Source organism: Tachysurus fulvidraco, chromosome 4 (assembly GCF_022655615.1).
Source record: "Tachysurus fulvidraco isolate hzauxx_2018 chromosome 4, HZAU_PFXX_2.0, whole genome shotgun sequence".
Taxonomy (NCBI): Eukaryota; Metazoa; Chordata; class Actinopteri; order Siluriformes; family Bagridae; genus Tachysurus; species Tachysurus fulvidraco.
This window is the reverse complement of record NC_062521.1, coordinates 31,273,711-31,298,710: the sequence shown is the minus strand read 5'-3', so window position 1 is coordinate 31,298,710 and position 25,000 is coordinate 31,273,711. Positions and strand designations below refer to the sequence as shown.

At 42.2% G+C, this 25,000-nt stretch overlaps 4 protein-coding genes across 6 annotated transcripts in view; 1 reads left to right on the top strand and 3 right to left on the bottom strand.

Moving 5' to 3' along the window:
• Positions 1-1,353, top strand: part of cdkn2a/b (cyclin-dependent kinase inhibitor 2A/B (p15, inhibits CDK4)) — a 5,099-nt gene extending 3,746 nt beyond the window's left edge. For both annotated transcript variants that reach the window (XM_027152806.2, XM_047811958.1), the window contains one exon: positions 969-1,353. In XM_027152806.2, the coding sequence (XP_027008607.1) occupies positions 969-1,220 (252 nt within the window). In that variant the 3' untranslated portion in view covers positions 1,221-1,353. The remainder of the gene's footprint in view (positions 1-968) is intronic.
• Positions 1,354-2,361: 1,008 nt separating this feature from the next.
• On the bottom strand, positions 2,362-16,267 carry LOC113646588 (methylthioadenosine phosphorylase). The gene is made up of 8 exons (XM_027152959.2): positions 16,133-16,267; positions 10,727-10,813; positions 10,295-10,353; positions 10,050-10,217; positions 5,856-5,958; positions 5,478-5,717; positions 3,252-3,374; positions 2,362-2,661 (listed from the first exon to the last, which is right to left on the bottom strand). The coding sequence occupies exons 1-8, from the start codon at positions 16,154-16,156 to the stop codon at positions 2,623-2,625; spliced, it is 843 nt and encodes a 280-aa protein (XP_027008760.1). The 5' UTR covers positions 16,157-16,267; the 3' UTR covers positions 2,362-2,622.
• Positions 16,268-18,522: 2,255 nt separating this feature from the next.
• Positions 18,523-23,936, bottom strand: toporsa (topoisomerase I binding, arginine/serine-rich a). Of its 2 annotated transcripts, none has more exons than XM_027152966.2 (2): positions 23,843-23,936; positions 18,523-21,104 (listed from the first exon to the last, which is right to left on the bottom strand). In XM_027152966.2, exon 2 carries the CDS (start codon positions 21,099-21,101, stop codon positions 18,813-18,815), a length of 2,289 nt encoding a protein of 762 aa, XP_027008767.2. In that variant the 5' UTR covers positions 21,102-21,104; positions 23,843-23,936; the 3' UTR covers positions 18,523-18,812. The 2 variants fall into 2 exon arrangements, with proteins under 2 accessions (XP_027008767.2, XP_047668694.1); XM_047812738.1 differs by lacking the exon at positions 23,843-23,936 and adding an exon at positions 23,756-23,774.
• A 594-nt stretch (positions 23,937-24,530) lies between these two features.
• The window catches only part of ndufb6 (NADH:ubiquinone oxidoreductase subunit B), a 3,567-nt gene continuing 3,097 nt past the window's right edge, over positions 24,531-25,000 (bottom strand). Inside the window, exon 5 of the mRNA XM_047812739.1 lies at positions 24,531-24,672. Coding sequence (XP_047668695.1) covers positions 24,601-24,672 — 72 coding nt within the window. The 3' untranslated portion in view covers positions 24,531-24,600. The remainder of the gene's footprint in view (positions 24,673-25,000) is intronic.

The following is a 25,000-nucleotide window of genomic DNA, read 5'->3' as shown; positions in this document are numbered from 1 at the left end:
AGATTTCGATTCGACTTTATTGTCATTACACATGTACGAGTACAAGGCAACAAAATACAGTTTAGGTCTAACCAGAAATGCAATAAGTAGCAAGTGCAAGATGTACAGCATCTACAGTATGAGTAGGTTATTAACAGTATGATTACCGTATCAACTCAAGTCAAGGTTATTTGTGTAGCGCATTTTACAATAGACATTGTCTCAAAGCAGCTTTACAGGAACATACACACAGAACAAAAGGTTATTATAAAGAATAATATAAAGATTAATATAATATAAAAGTCCCAGATTAATATTAGTTATATATAAATGTGTTTGTATTTATCCCCAATGAACAAGTCTGAGGTGACTCAGGTGACTGTGGGGAGGAAAAACTCCCTTAGATGGTAAAGGAAGGAACCTTGAGAGGAACCAGACTCAAAGGGGAACCTCATCCTCATCTGGGTGACACTGGGGGTGTGATTATATAACCTCATCCTCATCTGGGTGACACTGGGGGTGTGATTATATAACCTCATCCTCATCTGGGTGACACTGGGGGTGTGATTATATAACCTCATCCTCATCTGGGTGACACTGGGGTGTGATTATATAACCTCATCCTCATCTGGGTGACACTGGGGGTGTGATTATATAACCTCATCCTCATCTGGGTGACACTGGGGGTGTGATTATATATATACAGTCTGATAAATGTTGTAGTGATGAGGAGGTTGTTGTCCTCAAAGACCACATGGAGTCACATCTCCTCTTTAGTGTAACAGTCTAACTGGAGCTGTAGATCTGTAGATGTCTCAGGATCCTCACAGAGTCGTCCTCGTCTCAGTGGAGGTCCAAAATCTTCATCCTCATGTTTATAAATAATTACACTCCTATCTTTGTTCCTCGATCACCTCGACTTTGGTCCTTTATACTAAAATAGTTTTTGTTTTACAAACTCATGATAAGAATTCCTGCTGTTTGTGTAGGTGATGATGATGGGTAGCGAGCACATGGCCAGGCTCCTGCTGTCACACGGTGCGAACCCGAATGTGGTGGATGTGAGTACGGGAGCGACGCCGCTACACGACGCCGCACGCGAGGGTTTCCTCACAACTGTAGAGCTGTTAGTCAGAGCTGGAGCTGACATCACTGCACTGGACTACAGGGGGTGGAGCCCTGCCCAGCATGCACTGCAGGCTGGCCACGCCCACATCGCCAAGTACTTACACAGCCTCTGACCTTTCATCGCTCACACACACACACACTCTCACACTCACACACACTCTCTCTCTCTCACACACACTCTCTCTCTCACACACACACTCTCTCACACACACACACTGTCTCTCTCTCTCACACACACACACACTGTCTCTCTCTCTCACACACACACACACTGTCTCTCTCTCTCTCTCTCTCTCACACACACACACACACACACACACTGTCTCTCACACACACACACACTGTCTCTCTCACACACACACACTGTCTCTCTCTCTCTCTCACACACACACACACACTGTCTCTCTCTCTCTCTCACACACACACACTGTCTCTCTCTCTCACACACACACACACTGTCTCTCTCACACACACACACACACACACACACACACACACACACACTGTCTCTCTCTCTCTCTCTCACACACACTCACACACACTCTCTCTCACACACAGTCACACTCTCTCTCTCACACACACACACACTCACACACACACAAACACTCTCTCTCTCTCACACACACACTCACACACAAACACACTCTCTCTCTCTCTCACACACACACACACACACAAACACACTCTCTCTCTCACACACACGCGATATATTCACTGCTGTCCCAATGTTTTACTAACCTTTAATAACATTTAATAATGTTTATAAATGCATTATACACATGAGGACGCTGACACTGAGACACTTTACATCTTTTTTCTATTTTATTAAACTTTACTCATGTGTATGTTTAATATTAAGCTGTAACTATAGATCTGATTATTAATGTTTCTGTGCTGGAACACTGAAATATTCTGATTACTAAATTAACATGAATAAAATGTGACAGTATTTAAATAAATATATAATCTAAATATAACGTTTGTATTCATTCAGATTCAGTGTTATTTCTGCGCGCGCTCGCGCGTGTGTGTGTGTGTGTGTGTGTGTGATATCCACATATATATCTGATGTTAATGTACATTTTATTGGCTGAATTATTTCCCATCAAGTGAATTTAGAAACAGAGAAATAAAATAATAATAATAATAATAATAATAATAATAATAATAATATGACCAATAGACTTATTATTTTCAATATTTCCCTGTAATTCAGTCTAACAAACACTTTATAACAAACTCAGACTAAACACATGAAGTTTGAAATGTTTATTATTCAGACTGATGACCGACACAATGAGCTGTAAATTATTAAAAACAAATTACAAGTGTTATAAAAGTGAATTACACACTCAAAATGCTTAAGGTACATCCACACTAACAAGTGAAGTGTGTGTGTGTGTGTGTGTGTGTGTGTGTGTGTGTGTGTGTGTGTGTGTGTGTGTACCCTGGCTGAAATATAATCAGGGACTTTGCTCATTACAGAAAAGTGCAGTGTGTCCATCATCAGGAGGTTCAGTGTTTGGGCAGCATCACAGAGGAGAGAGCCATCGCCTGCACACACACACACACACACACACACACACACACACACACACACACACACACACACACACACACACACACACACAGGGAGAGAGAACTTAGAATTTAGTTTCTGAAGTGAAAGTAAATGTGTAGTTTCAAGTATCAGCTGTGTGTGTATCAGTTGTGTGTGTATCAGTTGTGTGTGTATCAGCTGTGTGTGTATCAGTTGTGTGTGTATCAATTGTGTGTGTATCAGTTATGTGTGTATCAGTTGTGTGTGTATCAGTTGTGTGTGTATCAGTTATGTGTGTATCAGTTATGTGTGTATCAGCTGTGTGTGTATCAGTTGTGTGTGTATCAGCTGTGTGTGTATCAGTTGTGTGTGTATCAATTGTGTGTGTATCAGCTGTGTGTGTATCAGCTGTGTGTGTATCAGCTGTGTGTGTGTGTATCAGGGTGAAGGCAGACTCAGTTGGACACATTCCTGTATTTTAATTATTTTAATTTTGCATTTTTTTACACAGGGAGCATTAATCTGGAATGTGTTGCACTCCATCTGAAAGTGTGTGTGTGGGTGTGTGTGTGTGTGTGTGTGTGTGTGTGTGTGTGTGTCTCACTCTGTACTGGCTAATTGTCTCCTCCCAGTTCAGCTGGCTGATCAGTGGGATGGCGGTCAGTAAGATGCTGCTGGCTTTGTTTGCGTTTTCTTTCATAGTTTTCAGCACGTTGTCCACACACACCTACAATAACACACACACACAGAGCAGTGAACACACACACAGTAGTGAACACACACCTACAATAACACACACACACAGAGCAGTGAACACACACACAGTAGTGAACACACACACCTACAATAACACACACACACAGAGCAGTGAACACACACACGCAGCAGTGAACACACACACACGCAGCAGTGAACACACACACGCACACACAGCAGTGAAGACACACACACACACACACACAGCAGTGAACACACACCCGGGGAGCAGTTGGGGGGGGGGTTCGGTGCCTTGCTCAAGGGCACCTCAGTCGTGGCCGGCCCGAGACTCAAACCAACAACCTTAGGGTTACGAGTCAGACTCTCTAACCATTAGGACACGACTTGCCCCAATTAGGACTCAGTTGTATATTACGTTCATTGGCAGAGGAATGAGTTAGTTCCCTTTTTCTATAACATTATAACAGCTAATATCAGCCGTTCCCTCACCAGTGAGTGAGAGAGTGGATGTCAGTTCAATACCATACTATAACTATTATAAATATATAACTATTATAAATATATAACTATTATTATAACATACTATAACTATTATAAATATATAACTATTATAAATATATAACTATTATTATAACATACTATAATTATAGTTATAATAGTTATAAAAGCCTTATTTGATGTGTAATTGGGTTGTGATTGAAGCAGCCAGGATTCCCACATTCGTGACCTAATGACTCCTTTGAGCCGATTCATTATAACGTACGGTTAAAGCGGTCGGTCTGCGTCAGTGTCTGTATCGCTGTGTAACTAATCATTACTGCTTAGAAGAACTTACACATGTGAAATGAGAAAGTAAGTGTGTAGTGACATTTAGCCTTAATAACCCTCAGTATGTACAGGTCTATAACAGTGTGTAGTGACATTTAGCCTTAATAACCCTCAGTATGTACAGGTCTATAACAGTGTGTAGTGACATTTAGCCTTAATAACCCTCAGTATGTACAGGTCTATAACAGTGTGTAGTGACATTTAGCCTTAATAACCCTCAGTATGTACAGGTCTATAACAGTGTGTAGTGACATTTAGCCTTAATAACCCTCAGTATGTACAGGTCTATAACAGTGTGTAGTGACATTTAGCCTTAATAACCCTCAGTATGTACAGGTCTATAACAGTGTGTAGTGACATTTAGCCTTAATAACCCTCAGTATGTACAGGTCTATAACAGTGTGTAGTGACATTTAGCCTTAATAACCCTCAGTATGTACAGGTCTATAACAGTGTGTAGTAAATTACCTGTAAAACCATTTAGTTTACAGTTAAACTGGAGTGAGATGAAACTAGATCACAGCACAAAGCAAGCTGTTGCTAGCTGCTAATTTTATTACATTTTATATGGTACAAAATGACACTAACACCTTTTTACTTTTTAATCGATATGATTATACTAAAATAAAAAGGACCAACATTTAGACGTATGCTGTAAGGTGGATGTGGCTCCATCAGGAGGAACTCGACTACAGAGATGTTGTAAAAAGGTTCTACAGTGTTAATAAGAAGAGACGAGTTACTGTTCATCTGCAGGCTGTGATATCTGTAAACAGATAAATTGTGATAACGTTGATATTTCAAATATGCTTTGGTATCGATGATGTTTACATGTAAAATAAGTCGCTTTATTTTACTATCTCACCTGACTCTGATTTTTTCTGTCCTATTTATTCATGAAAAAACGATCTTTGTACTTATTTTAAACGTACAGTTTATCGTCAATATTGTGGTTTGCGGATCTGCTGTGTGTGGATGACCAAGTGGGTCACAAGTCAGCCACCACCGAAGACCAATTTTGACCCAGGAAAAACCCTGTAGTTATATATTTATATATTATACTATGACTGTTATAAGAATTATTATTATAGAATTACTTGAATAAGTTTATCAGAAAAACCTAATAAAATAAAATAAACACATCATGGAAATAAATATCTAATGTAATAAATAATGTAAAAAAATAGGTTCATGAACAAGGTGCTGTTACACTGCAGGAGAAACATCTAACAAGACGTTCAGCGGCAGATGAGATCAGTGCGCGAACTCTGATTAACGTTCTCACCGCCTCCTCATGCTGCTTCCAGCAATCATAGTCGGTTGCCATGGCAACGGCGGCATAGCAAAGCCCCGCCTCCTTGGCGAGCACGACCTCGGGGACAGTGGTCATGTTGATGACATCAGCACCCCACTGACGAAACATCAAAGACTCAGCGTGTGAGGAGAACCGAGGACCCTCGATACACACCATCGTACCACTTACATGGAAAGAGACACCCAGAGACCTTGCAGCTTCACTCAGGACCTGAGAGAGAGAGAGAGAGAGAGAGAGAGAGAGAGAGAGAAGACAATGTTTATTCCACTCCTCACCCCACGTGTCTTATCCACAGCTCTATCTAGGCTGATGGGGGGAGATTCGTGTATACAAATAAAATGTTCCAACCTCTCGGGTTCTGGAGCAGAAAGGTTCTGCCATGGGAATGTGACTCACACCAGGAGGACTGTGGAGTTCACCATCATAAAACGTCTGAGCTCTCTTAGTTGTCCTTCAAATGAGAGAAGAAGACAGAAGATTCCCCCATCACTCTCAATGCATGGAGATCAACTCCATTTAATTCCATGTTATGCTTTTAAACAAAGAACATTGTCGCAATAAAACTTTATAGAATTCCGGATATAGATTCTTTATCATCTTCCTCCTCCTCCTCCTCTAAAGATCCCTAAAATAGATTACTAAAACATCCCATAATTATCTTGTCAAACTGGAACTGGCAGTCCAGGATCACTTTAGCTGGGAAAGATCCACGTTATACAGTACAGATGCCGTCGCTGCCGTATCACCGTAACCTGTTGTACTACAAACCACAGGCCAGGTTTTAACACCAACACACATGAATAAAAGTCCCTTTGTCTTCCTCCCTACAGATGACCGACTGTATAAACCTTTCCCACCTGACGTAGCAGGCTGAGTCACACTGCACACTTCCTGAAGATCTGACTAAACCTGCCCAACACAATGAACCTGTACAGTACACAGGATCTCTGTGTCCAAGTCCACAATGTGAGAAGACTTTAGCTGAGTAAACACTGAGGCTTTACTACATGATGTATATAATCAGTAAGAGCAGATTTAAGCCTGCCAAAAAACATCTCAAATAAATGCACAGTTCTGGAACATCATCTTAAAAAGAGATGGGATGAAAGATAGCACAGTGAAGGGAAGAGAAGAGCATGGAGAAGAGAAGGAACTGTGTGCAACATCTGATGGTCACGGCTTCTCTTCTGTTTAGTAATGCTCTATACAATCTGCACCTTATCTTTACTTATTTACTATTTATTGCAATAACAAAAAAAAAATCATGGTGATCATGAAAAGCCTCATTTAATTTAATTCTGCTTTGTTTGTTTTTTTTACACATTAACAATTGCATCGTTTTTTGTGTTTTTTTACTTTACATATAGAGGGTTTGAATGGGAGATGGGGTGAAAAATAATTTCCTAAAGATGATGACAACCGCACTTAACTGGTCAGTTACACAGGAATATTAAATATATCTTCTGCCTCCAGAAACTGAAGAAGGAACAGCTTCTAGTAACTAAATATTAATTTTACAGAAGCACCGGGGGGGGGGGTGGGACAGAGAGAGGGGGGGAGAGACAGAGAGAGGGGGGAGGGGGGGAGAGAGAGAGTGAGAGAGAGAGTGAGAGAGGGAGAGAGAGAGAGAGAGAGAGCGCATCCTCACTAACTATTACTGTGTGGTTTGGGCTGTACAGCGGGTGGTAAAGTCAGCCCAGTGTATCATTAGGCTAGAGTTACCTACACTCGTACACACCAGCAGACTGATGAAGGCCAGCAGCAGCAGCAGGATGAATCAGACTCATCCAGGCACTTCATTGTTCAAACCGCTTTCAACTGGATGAGGAACAGTTTCTATCCTGGAGCTAAAAACACTCACATGTCCCGTCTCTAATAATCCCCACATCTGTGAACTCACACACACAAGGCTGCAGTGTGCCGATGCACAAACGCACATTGATTAGCGTTACTTCTTAATACGCTTTATTTTAATTTACAACATTTTTTAAATTCTTGTTTTCTACCTTTATTGTGTCCAGGAGAGAAGCCATACTTCATTTCATTGTTCTTGAGTATAATGACAATAAAGTTTGATTCTGATTCAAACGAACTCATTGTCACGGTGACGCCGACATCATTCCATAAACTCTCGCCTAAAGACATTATTCAACAAGATGAACAGACAAGAACCTGTTACACGACTGTGTGGGAATGTGAACTCATGCTAATCTCAAGAAGGAAACTGAAATGGCAAGAAGTAACAATGGTAAATGTTAAGCTCTGCAGCGCCCCCTGTTGATCATCTGAGCCCTGCAGCGCCCCCTGTTGATCATCTGAGCTCTGCAGCGCCCCCTGTTGATCATCTTAGCCCTTTGTTCAATGCCTCTGATTGTTCTCTCATTTCTTCAGAAAGGCTTGATTTTCTCCACATAGACAGTATAAATATATCCTAATAGCCTAACAATATTAATGGGTCTCAGGTTTGGTTTTTGTGGGAATTAAACTTGTACCTGCTTTGGAAAAAATAATGCAGATTAATGTTCAGCCAGTTATTCAAAATATCCAGTATTTATTATCAGTGTTGTGTTGTAACGGAGTACAAACACGTCGTTAATGTACTTAAGTAGAAATGTCACGTATCTGTACTTTACTATTTAAATTTATGACAACTTTCACTTTTACTCCACTACATTTCCGAGATAAAATGTAAACTTTTACTCCGTTATATTCCCACTAAACATCTTCGTTACTCGTTACTACAAAATAAAGTCAGCAGAAATGTGTGTGACTGTAATAAGGGAGGTTTGGTGTATCACTGCTCCTAGATTGTATTACGCTCCGCACGCTGTACGGAGAAGCACAGGTACGCGCAGCGTGCACGCGCAGTCAGAGCTGGGGGCATTTATCTATAACGGGGGCAACCAAAAGCAGTGAAATGTCACTATTCTTATTACCAGAGTTGTAGCACAAACTAAATATTAATGCAAACAATCAATTTAATACTAAATAAAAATAACATTTATTGATTTGGTCTTTGTGAATATTAGTTTATTAATGACGTCATTCATCGGACACACTGTTTGTAGAGAACACACACACACATGAACTGATCTGATTCGAGACTGACATCATTACATCATGTATAACATTTTGGTGTCCACTTTTACCATTTAATAACACCATAACTTTTGGCTTACTGTGTAGTCATATAATATATAATATAAAACTCTTCTTGTTTTAAATTCTCACTGAGGGATAAAACCTTATACAAACATTCCCGGCACTTATCATGTGGAGCCCCGCCCCCTCCTCGGCTACTCTGACCACGTCTGTGTTATGCTAATTCCAGCACACTGGCCACTCGTCACAAGCTCTAACCCGGTTGTGAAACAGGTGAACACCTGGCCAGTAGGATCTCTGCTCTTGAGTGCACTGACTGGAACATTTTCATGGAAGCTGCAATGAATGGAGGCTTCAAGCTAGATAGAACCGGCATAGAAGCCTTTATTATCACCACATATACGTTACAGCACAGTGGGATTGCTTCTTCACATACAGCACACCTTCAGCAGGGAGGGTTAAGGGCCTTGAACAACCCCCAATCCTCCGATAAACAACCCAGAGCCTTAACCAGTTGAGCCACCACTGCCCCGTACCACCACTGCCCCGTACCACCAACTGCCCCGTACCACCACTGCCGTGTACCTAGCGTTAGGGCTCAACTGGTTCCTAACCCTAACCCTGGTGGAGAACTTTAGCTCCATCACTAAGAAAGCCTAGCGGCGTCTTCTTACGAAGGCGTCTTCTTACGAAGTAGAGGAAAGTACATCCCCCTCCCCCCAACCTTACTACGTTTTACAGAGGGACCATTTGGCCCTCATGACCAAGTGTGTGTGATGTGTATAAAGTGTGTGTGGACGTGTATAAAGTGTGTGTGTGATGTGTATAAAGTGTGTGTGGACGTGTATAGTGTGTGTGTGTGATGTGTATAATGTGTGTGTGGACGTGTATAATGTGTGTGTGTGATGTGTATAATGTGTGTGTGGACGTGTATAATGTGTGTATGTGATGTGTATAAAGTGTGTGTGGACGTGTATAAAGTGTGTGTGTGATGTGTATAAAGTGTGTGTGGACGTGTATAGTGTGTGTGTGTGATGTGTATAATGTGTGTGTGGACGTGTATAATGTGTGTGTGTGATGTGTATAAAGTGTGTGTGTGATGTGTATAAAGTGTGTGTGTGATGTGTATAAAGTGTGTGTGATGTGTATAAAGTGTGTGTGTGATGTGTATAAAGTGTGTGTGATGTGTATAAAGTGTGTGTGTGATGTGTATAAAGTGTGTGTGTGATGTGTATAAAGTGTGTGTGTGATGTGTATAAAGTGTGTGTGTGATGTGTATAAAGTGTGTGTGATGTGTATAAAGTGTGTGTGTGATGTGTATAATGTGTGTGTGTGATGTGTATAAAGTGTGTGTGTGATGTGTATAAAGTGTGTGTGATGTGTATAAAGTGTGTGTGTGATGTGTATAAAGTGTGTGTGATGTGTATAAAGTATGTTCACCTGTCGATGAACTGGTCAATGAGGACGATGTCCCCTGGTCTGATGTCTTCTCTCAGCGAGCCACATGCCGTAGTGACCAGGATGTGAGTACACTTCTCCTCCTTCAGAGCCCAGATATTTGCACGATAATTCACGTTAGACGGCATGATGGTGTGTTTCCTGCCGTGCCTTCTCACAGACAAAGACACACAAAATGTTTCATGTATTCACCACACAGGTGGTCAGTACAAATGTGTGTGTGTTACCTGGCGAGCAGCACACACTCCACGTCCCGGATCTTGCCCAAAATCAACGCATCAGATGGCTGTTACACAAACCGTGCTTTATTTAATTATTATTATTTATTATATACTATATCTATGTATACTTGAGTTTCATCTGTAATCAATAAAGTATCTAATCTAATCTCTAATCTCTAATCAAATATCTAATCTCTAATCAAATCCACATTTATTTGTATAGCACTTAACAATGGACACAGTCTCAAAGCAGCTACAGAACATAAACATAAAACAAAACGTTTATATAAATATTCATATAATACAAAAGTTTAAAATGAATCTATCTATCTATCTATCTATCTATCTATCTATCTATCTATCTATCTATCTATCTATCTATCTATCTATCTATCTAATTATTCTTATTATTATTTATTCATCACATCTCATACACACCTTCCCAAACGGCGTGTCCACGTAGCGCTCAGATCGGCCCTCCAGGATGTCGGGATCATCGAGACCAGAACCACCGATGATCCCAATCTACAGAAACACACACACACACACACACACACACACACACACACACACACACACTATGTTAATAATTATGATTAATTAATATTGTTCTTTATCGGTCAGTCAAACAAATACAGGACCTAATCAACACTGTTCAAGGAAGGAAGAAAGAACGAATGTCAGCGGTGTGTAGGGGCACAGAGTCATGACGGGTCATCACGGCTATGACTGAGGGCCACCTGAAGTGGGTGAATGATCTGAATCTATTCTTTAACAGATTTTGATCAGTAGGCCATCGTCTGTCTACCTGAATACTGAGTTACCTAACAAACTGACCACAGTGAGTCCGACATGGTCGTTTGTGACACTGGAGCCCCACAGGGAACGGTCCTGGCTCCGTTTTTCTTCACCATCTCGTATCGACAGCCAGATGGTAAACGTTCAAGACGTAAATGACTTGTATGTGAGGGATCTGAGCCCTGTTCCTCACTCTGGATATACACAGTTCCTTTCAGCAACCTGAACCTTTCTCTGGAGTCTTCTGATTTCTGAGTCTGTAGCTGAACTAAAACAGACAGTTACTGACGTGTACAGAGGCGATGACTGCTGAGCAGCTCCTGTGGCAGCTCCTGTGGCGGCTCGTGTGGCAGCTCCTGTGTGTGGCAGCTCCTGTGTGTGGCAGCTCCTGTGTGTGGCAGCTCCTGTGTGTGGCAGCTCCTGTGTGTGGCAGCTCCTGTGTGTGGCAGCTCCTGTGGCGGCTCCTGTGTGTGGCAGCTCCTGTGTGTGGCGGCTCCTGTGTGTGGCAGCTCCTGTGGCAGCTCCTGTGGCGGCTCCTGTGTGTGGCAGCTCCTGTGTGTGGCAGCTCCTGTGGCAGCTCCTGTGGCAGCTCCTGTGGCAGCTCCTGTGGCAGGGTAAATCCTTTGTTGGTACTTTTTTTTACTGTGGTGTTGATGTGAGTGTCCCACTTCAGGTCCTGGGAGATGGTGGAGCCCAAGAACTTGAATGTTTTCACTGCAGCCACGATGCTGTCCATGACCTCATTATGTATTCAGGATTCTTTGCTTAATAAAAGTTACATTTTAAATTGTAATAATTTATAATATTTCTGTTTATGTTTATTGTCATTCGTACAAACTTTTGACTAAATTATTGTATAAAGTAGGTGATAGATGTTTGGTCAAACAAGCTGACCGAGGAGTATTTATTCATCTAGAATATTTCTGTTCATTTGCATCAATTGTAAAATGTTTTTTATTCCAGAATATTCCAATTGTTCAACTAATTATTGATGTATCTGTGCATCGCATTGTATATTCTGTAGAACTGTCAAACACACACCATCTCATGTGTGGACAAAATTCACCTCAGTGTTGTCAAAATGTCCATTTGTAAATCTGTATTAGACTGAATGCATGTTTGTGTCAAACAAAATGTTTATATAGGATACGGTTTATATAAATTTACCGATATTTCTAATAGTTCGATAGTTCCAACTCGGAATATTTCCAAAATTCCCCAGATGAAGTTCTCATGGAGAGTTTTACCCCTTTGTAACCCCAGCTGGGGTTGTGTTTCATCTGATGAGCGGTTATACGCGATGATACGTCCACCAAACACGCTGAGATCTGAGCAGAAGCCGATCTGACTCTGAGGACATTAGATGACATCATCTAGATGTTATCTGTATCACACAGCATTAGACGGTATCCCATAGCATTAATGAGATCAGACGATATTAGACCACATCACATGGCATTAGATAAGATCAGACACTATTACACGATCAAGTGACCTGCAGTGAAATGCTTTTTACGACTGTCCATGTCATTTAAAAACCAGAATCAAATAGAATAGGGTTAAAAAAGCAGATTTAAAAATAAATGAAGCGAAATAAATTAAGATAAACGATAAAACATAATTATCTGTGCATAAAACATCATCATAGGAAATAAAATAGTAAACAAATGAACAAACAAACAAACAGAAAATGAAATATAAATAAATAAATAAATAAATAAATTTTGCAAAACATTTGCAGCCTATAAAAAAATACAACTAAAATGCTGATATGAACAGAGAATGTGGGCCTTTTTACACCCGGTCACTTCGTGTGTTGTCTCTGATCCGATGTCTGTCTGATCTGTTAAAACTGTCCCATTTACATCAGGCCACATAAACGCGTCTCGGCGAATCTGATCTTTCTACTCATGCCCATTATGCTAATATATTTGCCCTCATTTCCAGGGTAATTGTAACAGAACACACTTTGGTGTACGCGGTTTTCAGAACGCGATCAAAAAGAAGACATAAAAACTGGTTACGACGTTTATGTTACAAAAAACAGAGTTTACTGTTTGCTGCGTTTTCGCTGGCGGCAGCAGCGCGTTTTAAGCCCCGACGAGACGCCTGGGTGAAAAGTCACCTGCGAGTGACGTAGTTCCGTTTGGGAGGAGTTTAGCGCTGACGTATGTGGCTCGAACAACCACATTCATTTACACCTGCCCAGTTTCATCTGAAACGCGTCCCAGACGACCTCCTGAAGGGGTTTGTACCATCGGGTTTATATCCGTCTCCAAAACGAAGGAGGTAGCACAGTACAGAAGGTACACAAAGTATAGTGTGTGAAGCGATGATAAAGTTTGACTAGTCTTTCAAAGCACTTCCTCATGACAGAGGTCAGGGCTACTGGGCAATAGTCACTGAGGCAAGTGAGCTGGAGTTTCTTTGGGGCAGGAAGTATAGTGGACTGTTTGTGGTGATTACAGACTGTTGCAGAGAGAGAGGATGAATACACACTGTGAAGACACTCAGGACCACAACCTGTCATGCTGTTTGGTCTTCCTGCATTCCTGCATTCACTAATGTTATGCTACAATAAGAGCAAAGACCCCCAGAGTAGCTTTAACACTGAGATTTTGATGCTAGTGTCCTCCAGTAGCGTTGCTTTGCCTTGTTCTCCGCTCTGCATGCTGCAGGACGCAGTATTACATGCGTTCGTGTTCCCGTTGGCCGTCCCTACGCTGTAGGCAGCAGAGATGGATGTTGGTGGTGCAGATGGTTTGACCCACCCACAGCTCCTGGTTCGGAAACCTTCTGTTGGTTTTGTGAACTGGATCATCTGCTATTTTCCTGATAAACCCCACAACCACTTTTATAGGGCAATAAAAATAAAAAAGCCACAGCTGGTATCAGATCAAATCACACAGTATTAGATGAGATCAGACTCTATTAGACTGTATCATGTGGCATTACACCGTATTACATGGCATTAGACGACAGCAGACACGTTATCATGTGGCAATAGATGACATCAGACACTATTAGACTGTACCATATGGCGAGATCAGACACTATTAGACTGTACCATATGGCGAGATCAGACACTATCAGACTGTACCATTACACGAGATCAGACACTATCAGACTGTACCATTACACGAGATCAGACACTATCAGACTGTACCATTACAGCACAATAGCACCTGCCACACTTGTAGTGAAGCTCCAGACTCTGGGACTAAACAGATCTCTGTGCAGCTGGATTCTGGACTTCCTGACAGGCAGAAGTCAGATGGTAAGATTGGGCAGCAATACTTCATCCCCTCTGATCCTCAACACCGGTGCTCCTCAGGGCTGTGTCCTCAGCCCACTCCTGTATTCCCTGTAGACACACGACTGTACAGCCACACACAGCTCCAACATCATCGTCAAATTCGCTGATGATACAACGGTGATAGGCCTGATCACTGACAACGATGAGACGGCCTACAGAGAAGAGGTGAGCACCCTGACTACATGCTGTCAGGAGAACCACCTCTCACTAAACATCGACAAGACCAAGGAGCTGGTGGTGGATTTCAGGAGACAGAGCAGAGAACACAGACCCATCTCCATCGACAAGACACCTGTGGAGCGGGTGAGCAGGTTTAAGTTTCTGGGTGTCAACATCAGTGAGGATCTCACCTGGTCCATACACACTGATGCAGTGCTGAAGAAGGCACACCAACGGCTGAGGAAGTTTGGAATGAGCCCCAGCATCCTCAGCACATTCTACACCTGCACTATAGAGAGCATCCTGAGGAGCTGCATCACTGCCTGGTTTGGAAACAGCACCGTTGGCAACCACAAGCCTCTGGAAAGGGTCGTGCGAACTGCCAACCACATTGTTGGAGGTGAGCTTCCCTCCCTCCAGGACATCTACACCAGGCGGTGTATAAGGAAAGCTCAGAGGATCATTAATGACCCCAGCCACCCGTCCCACAGACTGCTCTCTCTGCTCCCCTCAGGAAGACGTCTCCGCAGCATCTGATCCCGCACCAGTCGACTGAGGGATAGCTTTTTCCCTCAGGCCATTAGACTAATTAACAGCCATAAATAACACAGCACACAGCATTCAACAGTTCAACACCGGACTATACACACATGCACACACACACACACACTGCATTCATACTGCATCAATACACATGGGACTATACACACGCACAAGGTATTCGTACTGCATCAATACACATGGGACTATACACACACACTGCATCTAATCTAAAATAACAATCTATCTGACAATAAGCTATCGGTACCACAGGACACTTCTGTATCTGTACAGTCCGTTGCACCTTAACATGTTACATAATATTACATGTATATAATACTTTATATATATATATTTATACTTATACATACATATATGTGTGGTTATATATATGTCTAGCACTACACTGTGTGTACTGACTATGTATGAACACATTGCATCCTTTCCACATTTTCCACATTTGCACATTTCAATGATGCTGAGCATTTTGCACATTTTTTTTTCTAACCTGTCTGTAAACTGTTATGTTTATGTTATGTTTATGTTATGTTATGTTTATGTTATGTTATGTTATGTTAATGTTATGTTATGTTATGTTTATGTTATGTTAATGTTATGTTATGTTAATGTTATGTTATGTTATGTTTATGTTATGTTAATGTTATGTTATGTTATGTTTATGTTGTTATGTTATGTTATGTTATGTTATGTTATGTTATGTTATGTTAATGTTATGTTAATGTTATGTTAATGTTATGTTTATGTTATGTTATGTTATGTTACTACTGTATGTAAATGGTTCTGTAATGTCTGGAGCTCACTCCCAACGCACATGTGCTGTAGTGATGTGACAATAAATGTGACTTGACTTACACGAGATCAGACTGTACCATTACCTAACCCACCCCATGTGTCTGATGAAGAATAATAATAACAATAACAATAACAATAATAACAATAATAATAATAATAACAATAATAATAACAATAACAACAACAATAATAATAATAATAATTAAACACAACTTTACCTTCACTTTAACTCTCGATGCCATTTTCACTCCTAATGATGAACGTTACACACCTCGCTTCCTACTCACACGTGCGCGTGGTGACGTTCCACACGACAAGGCGTTGCGTGATTACGTCACACCCGGAAGTGAGTTCTGTATGGGGTCAGAATTGTTTCGTTATTCTGAATAAATCCACAAATAAATATAAAGAGTTTCACAAATATTTTTTAAATTAACAAATGCACAATAAGCAAACCGTAAATATATGTTACAAATTTCACAAAAAGAAATGAAATTCACAAATAAATAAAATGGGATTTGCAAATAAAAAATATTTATATATATTTAATTGTATTTATTTGTGAATCGCGTTCTGTGCATTTGTATTTATTTATTTACATATTTATTCAGAATAATGAAACAATTCTGACCACATGGTCTGCCGAAACATTTCTCTTCTTACACCTAATGTTTAGTTATAAAGGTGACAAGGAGAGAGAGAGAGAGAGAGAGAGAGAGAGAGAGAGAGAGAGAGAGAGAGAGAGAGGTGGGGAGACACACACACACAGAGAGAGAGAGAGAGGTGGGGAGACACACACACACAGAGAGAGAGAGAGAGAGAGAGAGAGAGAGAGAGAGAGAGAGAGAGAGAGAGATATAGATCTTGGTTGGATATACCAGAGATGTCGTATAGAGATAGAGAGTATTGGATAGAATAGAGAGCTATATAGGTTTGTGTAGACCACACACATATATATAATAATATATGATCTAGAGATATAGATAGAGAGATTTTTTTTATTACATCTATATATATAGATCGTCTCCTCTCTCTCCTCTCTCTCTCTCTCTTCTCTCTCTATCTTTTTTTCTCCCCCCCCACACCCCCCCCAACCCCTCTCTTCTCTATCTTTTTTTTTCTCCCCCCCCTCCCCCCCTCTATCTCTATCTATATATCTCTATCTCTATATCTTGTTTTTTGCTCCTACCCCCACCATCCATTCCCCCCCCTCCTCTCTCTCTCGCTCTCTCCTCTCTCTCTCTCTCTCTCCTCTTGTTTTTTTTCCCCCCCCGCCTGCCCCCTCTCCGCTCTCTCTCTCTCTCTCTCTCTCTTTTTTTCTCCCCCCCTCTCGGCTCTCATCTCTCTCTCTCTCTCTCTCTCTTGTCTCTTCTCTTTTTTTACTACCTAATCCCCTGATCTCGCGAGATCGCTCTCCCCTCCCATACCGCTCTCGAGTTTGTTGCTATCCCCAACCACCTCTCTATCATACCACCTGTGCTATATATATAATATACATCACCCTATCTAGTATTTTTGTTGACAGACAAACACCGGAGAGAGAGACACAGGAGAGGACTATCGAATAGAAGGAGAGTTGTTTACGAGAGAGATATTATCTCTAGCGATAGAGCACCATCATATATAGTCTATCTGCGTTCTCGAGCTTTTTTTGTATCCACCCACGTCTCTCGGATATAGATCGATACATCCCACTACGAGAGAGAGTTGGTGAGCAGACCACGAGAGAGAGACACATAGCGAGAGATATATAGAGATATATAGATAGTATAAGTAGAGAGAAGAGATGTGGGGAGACAACACTACACACATAGATATGATATACGAGCGAGTAGACCTACATAGAGAGATATTTGGGTGAGAGCCACCAAAACAGATAGAGAGAGAGATGATATGAGATATAGTGAAATAGATATTTGTTTATAAACACAAAACCCACACACAGAGAGAGAGAGACAGAGAGAGAGACAGACAGAGAGAGAGTTGGTGAGAGACACACACAGAGACACACAGAGACAGAGAGAGAGACAGAGAGAGAGAGATACTGTATATACTGTTTATATATAATATACTCATAAATGGATGCTAATTTAAAATAAGACACAATGTTATTGATATATTATTATTATTATATATTTTCTAGCCCATATATCAGGGCCTCAGTAACAACCTGTAGCACTAAATGTTACAAAACTAATGTAAAAGAAACATTAAGTGAAATTAATTATTAGTAGTTTGTATATAATATATATAATAAATGTGTTCTTTGTTTTTCTGGATCTCTGTACTGCCTCCACATTACCTGTCTGATGTAATAAACATGTGGTGCTCAGAGGGCTCTGACGTAATAAACATGTGGTGTTCAGAGGGCTCTGATGTAATAAACATGTGGTGTTCAGAGGGCTCTAACGTAATAAACATGTGGTGTTCAGAGGGCTCTGATGTAATAAACATGTGGTGTTCAGAGGGCTCTGACGTAATAAACATGTGGTGTTCAGAGGGCTCTGAGTACGTCACTGGTCTCTGGTTTATTACTATTATTCAGTGAGTGCTGCAGGTCGCCCTCATGTGGTCAGACATCAGAATTACACTAAAATAAAAGAAAAAAAACATTTCGAATGATCTTTAATATTTACAGGCAGTCTGAAAAATAAGCATTAATTCATCTGACTTTTAAAAATTGATTTCAGGAGCACTGTGTGAGCCACAGTGTGGTTATGGGGCGAAGACCGGACGGACGTCTGTCCCGTCTCCATGGCAACAACCGGAAATACATGATGTCATTAGTATAATTAACAATCTTCTAAAATGACGGAACTCTTTCATCTGAATCGTCACATCACAGAGTATTTTTTATGAGTTTTAAGATTTTATGAACCAAATTTGTCAGAGATGCTTTCAACTGGAACGACGGAGTGTTGCTGAATCGTTCAGGGGAGTTTCATCAGATGCAGAGTTTGAAGCTGTGTTTTGAGATGGTGTCCCACAGGAGGAACTCGGCGGCTCCTCAGACTGTGTTTCAGTGCTAATGTTTATGATGTTTATGACAGTGGGTGATCTCCCCTCTGAGCTCTGCCCCGTCCTCTCACTCCTGTACTTCCTCGCTGTCTTGTGTTTTTTCTTCTTCTTATGATGTTTCCTACGCTCAGCACTGACCTCCGTGCTTAAGCTCCTCCTCCTCCTCTTCTTCTTCTCCTTCTTTTTCTTTTTAACATGATGCTTGTCTTTGCTCCTCCTCATTCGATGAAGAGATTTATGCTTCTGCTTTCTGTTCGGTTTGCTGTGGCTTGAACTCCTGTGTGAAGAAGGGGAGGGGCTTACAGAGAGGCACTTAGAGTGTTTCCTGCTCTGTGGAGAAGCTTGTCTTGTCCAACTTCCTGTGTAGGAGGGTACACGAGTCCTGGATCTCGAGCGTGAATGAGCACTAGACCTTGAGAGCAGACGAGTTCTAGAACTTGAGCGCGAATGAGTCCTAGATGGTGAGCGTGCACGTGATCGCTGTGGCATGTCTCGTCTGTAGTGTGTGTTCGTGTGTCTGCTGTGCCTGTGTCGGACTGTGTCAAATGGAGAGCTGTGATTGCTTGCTTTCCTTCTTTTACTTTTGTCCTTATAGCTGAGTGAGGGAGAGCGCCACCTGTAGCTGCATTTGAAATAATTACCGTCCCTCCTCCTGTCCCCGCTCCTGTTTCCTCCCCTGCTCCAGTCCCTGCCCCCACCCCTTCTCCAGTCCCTGCTCCTACCCCAGTCCCTGCTCCCGTCCCTTTTCTCGCCCCAGCTCCTCTCCCTGTCCCTGCTCCTGCCCTCACCCCTTCTCCTGTCCCTGCTCCTGCCCCCACCCCTTCTCCTGTCCCTGCTCCTGTCCCTGCTCCTGCCCCCACCTCTTCTCCTGTCCCTGCTGCTGTCCCTGCTGCTGTCCCTGCTCCTGCCCCCACCCCTGCTCCTGTCCCTGCTCCCATCCCTGCTCCCGTCTCTTCTTGTAGAGTTGTGTTTTGTAGCAGAATGGGAGACAATGTCGTATCTATTCCTACTTCTCCGATTGGTCAGATCTCTCCTGTCTGATTTGTTGGGGGGAGGCGGTTCTGGATCTTCTTGCGGTGATGCTTCAGAATCAGAAGACAGGTGGATGAGCTCAGGAGTCCGTTGTGCATTGGGTTTGATGAAGCCTATGATGACACAGTCTCCATCGCTGCTGTAATCCTCCTCGTCTGCTCGAGAGTTGGTGACATTACTGTTAGCATTAATGCTTACAGACTCTGCTGCTTCTTCTTCTTCACTTGTGCTGTCTACATCTGAGTCACTAATGGTTACAGTAAACACACTGTGCGTGGCACTAGAATAGCTTGGACCTGGAGTTTCATCGTCCCAGGGTGAAGGGGCAGAGCTAAGGTCACCATCATCCTCGGAGACGGCAGAAACATGAGAGGGGGCGGGGCAGTCATAAACAGCGTGGCGATCATACGCTTCCATGTTGAAAGGTGACTTTGCGAAACTCAGGAATTCATGCAAGAAGTGCTCAGTTCTTGATGACAGAAAGGGGCGGAGTTCCAACAGGAAGGCCTCATCTTGTATATCATGACGTGTGATCATAGATAATATCAGGTGAAGAACGACATCAGCAACTGAGTCATGTGAGCCGTAGAGCACCGCCAGCTCCCGCTTCAGCCAAGGAACTAGTCGATGCAGACAAGCCGGATTTTTACGGAAGAATTCGGCAGACATGTCGCGAGAACGACCTCCGTCTCGCACGCCATGCACCCGCACATCACATCGATACAGCCAGCGCCGAAAACACATCACTTCCTGTTGGCGCGAGCTCCTGTGCATCTGTGCTGTCGAGCGGCGCCTGTGTGTTAGCGTGGTCCGGTAGCGGAACCTCTGACCCTGCACACTACCGAAGGATCCGTTCTCGGCCGGACGCAGCTCATACACTTTGAAGTCATGCTCGGACCGGACGGAGTGGTACACGGAGCTGAAGGGCTGCTTACACAGGGGACACTCGGCTTTGTTCTTGCCCCACTCCAGGATGCAGCGGAAACAGAAGCGGTGGAAACACCTGTCCGCGTAAGACAAGTTCCTGAAGTGGTCCAGACAGATCGGACACTTAGAGTCCGGAGACGTCTCTTTATACGGCATCTCTGCTGCAGCACACACCTTTTGAAGCTCGACGTCCGGCTCTGTGGACGTCATCGTCTGGAACATCAAAGGTGAAAGATCATGATTATCAGGACTAAATGACCATTACACACATTTACAGCATTCAGCAGCAGACGCCCTTATCAACAGAGACTTACATTCTATTGCAACTTATACCACTGAGGGTTGAGGGTTAACAACTGAGAGTTAGGGGCCTTGCACAGGGGCCCAGGAGTGGCAGCTTGGTGGACCTGGGTTGGACCTGAGCTACCACATCCCACAACAGACACGTTTAAGTCCACGGTTTATAAACCTCACACAGCTCAGTCTCACACACAAACACCCCAAGAATCAGGTTTACATCAAGCATCCTGTCTCACAGCAGGGACATAAACTCCAGGGTTTGACACAGACAGACAAAGAGAAACACACAGAGAAAAGCGCACACACACACACACACACACACACACACACACACACACACACAGACATACACACACGCAGACATGCAGGCATGCACACACACGCAGACATCATGCACACACACACACACACACACATATATATAGCCTATACACACACACACACACACAGCCCATCCATACACACACACACACACACACACACACACACAAAGCCTATACACACACACACATATATATATATAGCCTATACACACACACACATATATATAGCCTATACACACACACACACACACACACACACACACACACACACACACACACACACACACAGCCTATACACAAACACACACACACATATAGCCTAAACACACACACACACACACGCAGACATGCAGGCATGCACACACACGCAGACATCATGCACACACACACACACACACACACACACACACACACACATATATATAGCCTATACACACACACACACAGCCCATCCATACACACACACACACACACACACACACAAAGCCTATACATATACACACACATATATATAGCCTATACACACACACACACACACACACACACACATATATATATATATAGCCTATACACACACACACACACACACACACACACACACATATAGCCTATACACACACACACACACACACACACACACACATATAGCCTAAACACACACACACACACACACACAGCCTATACATATACACACACATATATATAGCCTATACACACACACACACACACACATAGCCTATACACACACACACACACACACATATATATAGCCTATACACACACACACACACACACACACACACACACACATATAGCCTATACACACACACACACACACACACATATATATATATAGCCTATACACACACACACACACACACATATAGCCTATACACACACACACACACACATATATAGCCTACACACACACACAGACACACACATATATAGCCTACACACACACAGACACACACATATATAGCCTACACACACACAGACACACACATATATAGCCTACACACACACAGACACACACAGATATAGCCTACACACACACAGACACACACAGATATAGCCTACACACACACAGACACACACATATATAGCCTACACACACACACAGACACACACATATATAGCCTACACACACACACACAGACACACACATATATAGCCTACACACACACAGACACACACATATATAGCCTACACACACACAGACACACACATATATAGCCTACACACACACAGACACACACATATATAGCCTACACACACACAGACACACACATATATAGCCTACACACACACAGACACACACATATATAGCCTACACACACACAGACACACACAGATATAGCCTACACACACACAGACACACACATATATAGCCTACACACACACAGACACACACATATATAGCCTACACACACACAGACACACACATATATAGCCTACACACACACAGACACACACATATATAGCCTACACACACACAGACACACACATATATAGCCTACACACACACAGACACACACATATATAGCCTACACACACACAGACACACACATATATAGCCTACACACACACAGACACACACATATATAGCCTACACACACACAGACACACACAGATATAGCCTACACACACACAGACACACACATATATAGCCTACACACACACAGACACACACATATATAGCCTACACACACACACAGACACACACAGATATAGCCTACACACACACAGACACACACATATATAGCCTACACACACACACACAGACACACACAGACACACACACAGACAGACACACACACAGACAGACACACACACAGACAGACAGACACACACACAGACAGACACACACACAGACAGACACACACACAGACAGACAGACACACACACAGACAGACACACACACAGACAGACAGACACACACACAGACAGACACACACACAGACAGACACACACACAGACAGACAGACACACACACAGACAGACACACACACAGACACACACAGACAGACAGACACACACACAGACAGACACACACACAGACAGACAGACAGACACACACACAGACAGACAGACACACACACACACAGACAGACAGACACACACACACACACACGCACACGCACGCACAGACAAAGACACAAACAAACACAAACACACACACACACACACACAAACAGTCTTATTAACTAAACCGCCAAAGAATAAACTCTCCGATCTTACCGATATTAAATGTTGAATATTAAGGAATATAAAAACTTCCTATAAACAAAATAGAATAATGTAAAAGTTACAGATTATAAAACTTACCGAACAAATCTTACAGCTGTACTCGGCTCTCCTGACCGGAAATTACACAGTGGACTTTTTTTTAACTTCCGGGTCTAACGCATTTCAAAATAAAAGGTCACAGACTCTGCTTGCCACTTATAAACACAGAAATAGCTTTATTTTATTTTATAAAGTTTTTTATTTAAAAAAATACGTATTCATTATTTTAATATTCATTAATTAAAATGTTTTACACATTTGACTTGACTCTTTCTAATAGTCAACATCTTTGCTGAATATTATGCCTAATTTTATCTTCATTTAGATTATAAAAATCATTCTTAATATCTATATTACGTTCTCAAACACACAGATAGCCTGAAAAACGCTGTTTATGTAGTTTTAATAAGATCTAACATACTTAATATATTATATATACATACCTAATACCTTGCAATATCTTCCTCTATTATATATATATACAGAAAGTATATTCTCAGAAAGAGTTGGACAATTTAAACACACGTCCTGTAAATCCCCAATGATGACTGCAATTATTATTATAGTCAGTGTTGGACCTTTTTACTGTCGTCGTTCTGTATTTTGTCTATAACACTAATCGAAAACATGCACACTGAACACACAGCATGTACCAAACTGAATTAAAGCTGTTTGTGTGTTAAGGTCTGATGCATTGGTGCAGTAATGAGAGTGAGGAGGTACAGCATACAGTGTAAAGCTCTTTATTGTTAGATACAGAAGTATGTACAGAGTTGTTCATGATCCAGGTGCACTGATCAGTGGTGGGCATGGCCATGAGTGTGAGGAAGCTCAGGAACCACCTCCCCCGTCTCCAGAATGGTATCACCCTATAAACAGGCACAAAGACAAGAACGTTTTCATGTAAACAGACTTTGTTAGTAATGTCTGCTCACCTGCAGGAGTGATAGCTCAAATAAAATATACTGTTGTGAGCAGGAACACATCTCAGTTCCACTCGTGTCCGTCTGTAGGCTCAGGATAAGGCTTCAGCAGCATGAATCCACACACCAGCCTCCTTCACGTGATGGTGGTGTAATGGTGTGGGGAATGATTTCACGGACACATGAACACTACTCGAACATCGTTTACATGCTACAGAGTATCTGAGTGTCGTTCCTGACCATGTGCATGGCTTCCTGGTCACAGATTATCATG

Bases quoted from the DNA above. Each gene is read 5' to 3' on its own strand.
- LOC113646588 (XM_027152959.2), bottom strand. From the start codon at position 16,156: ATGGCATCGAGAGTTAAAGTGAAG. The intron at 10,218-10,294 runs GTAACACACACA...GTCTGTGAGAAG, and splicing joins GAGTGTGTGCTGCTCGCCAG to GCACGGCAGGAAACACACCA. The intron at 5,718-5,855 runs GTTGGAACATTT...TCTCTCTCTCAG, and splicing joins TCTGCTCCAGAACCCGAGAG to GTCCTGAGTGAAGCTGCAAG.
- toporsa (XM_027152966.2), bottom strand. From the start codon at position 21,101: ATGACGTCCACAGAGCCGGACGTCGAGCTTCAAAAGGTGTGTGCTGCA.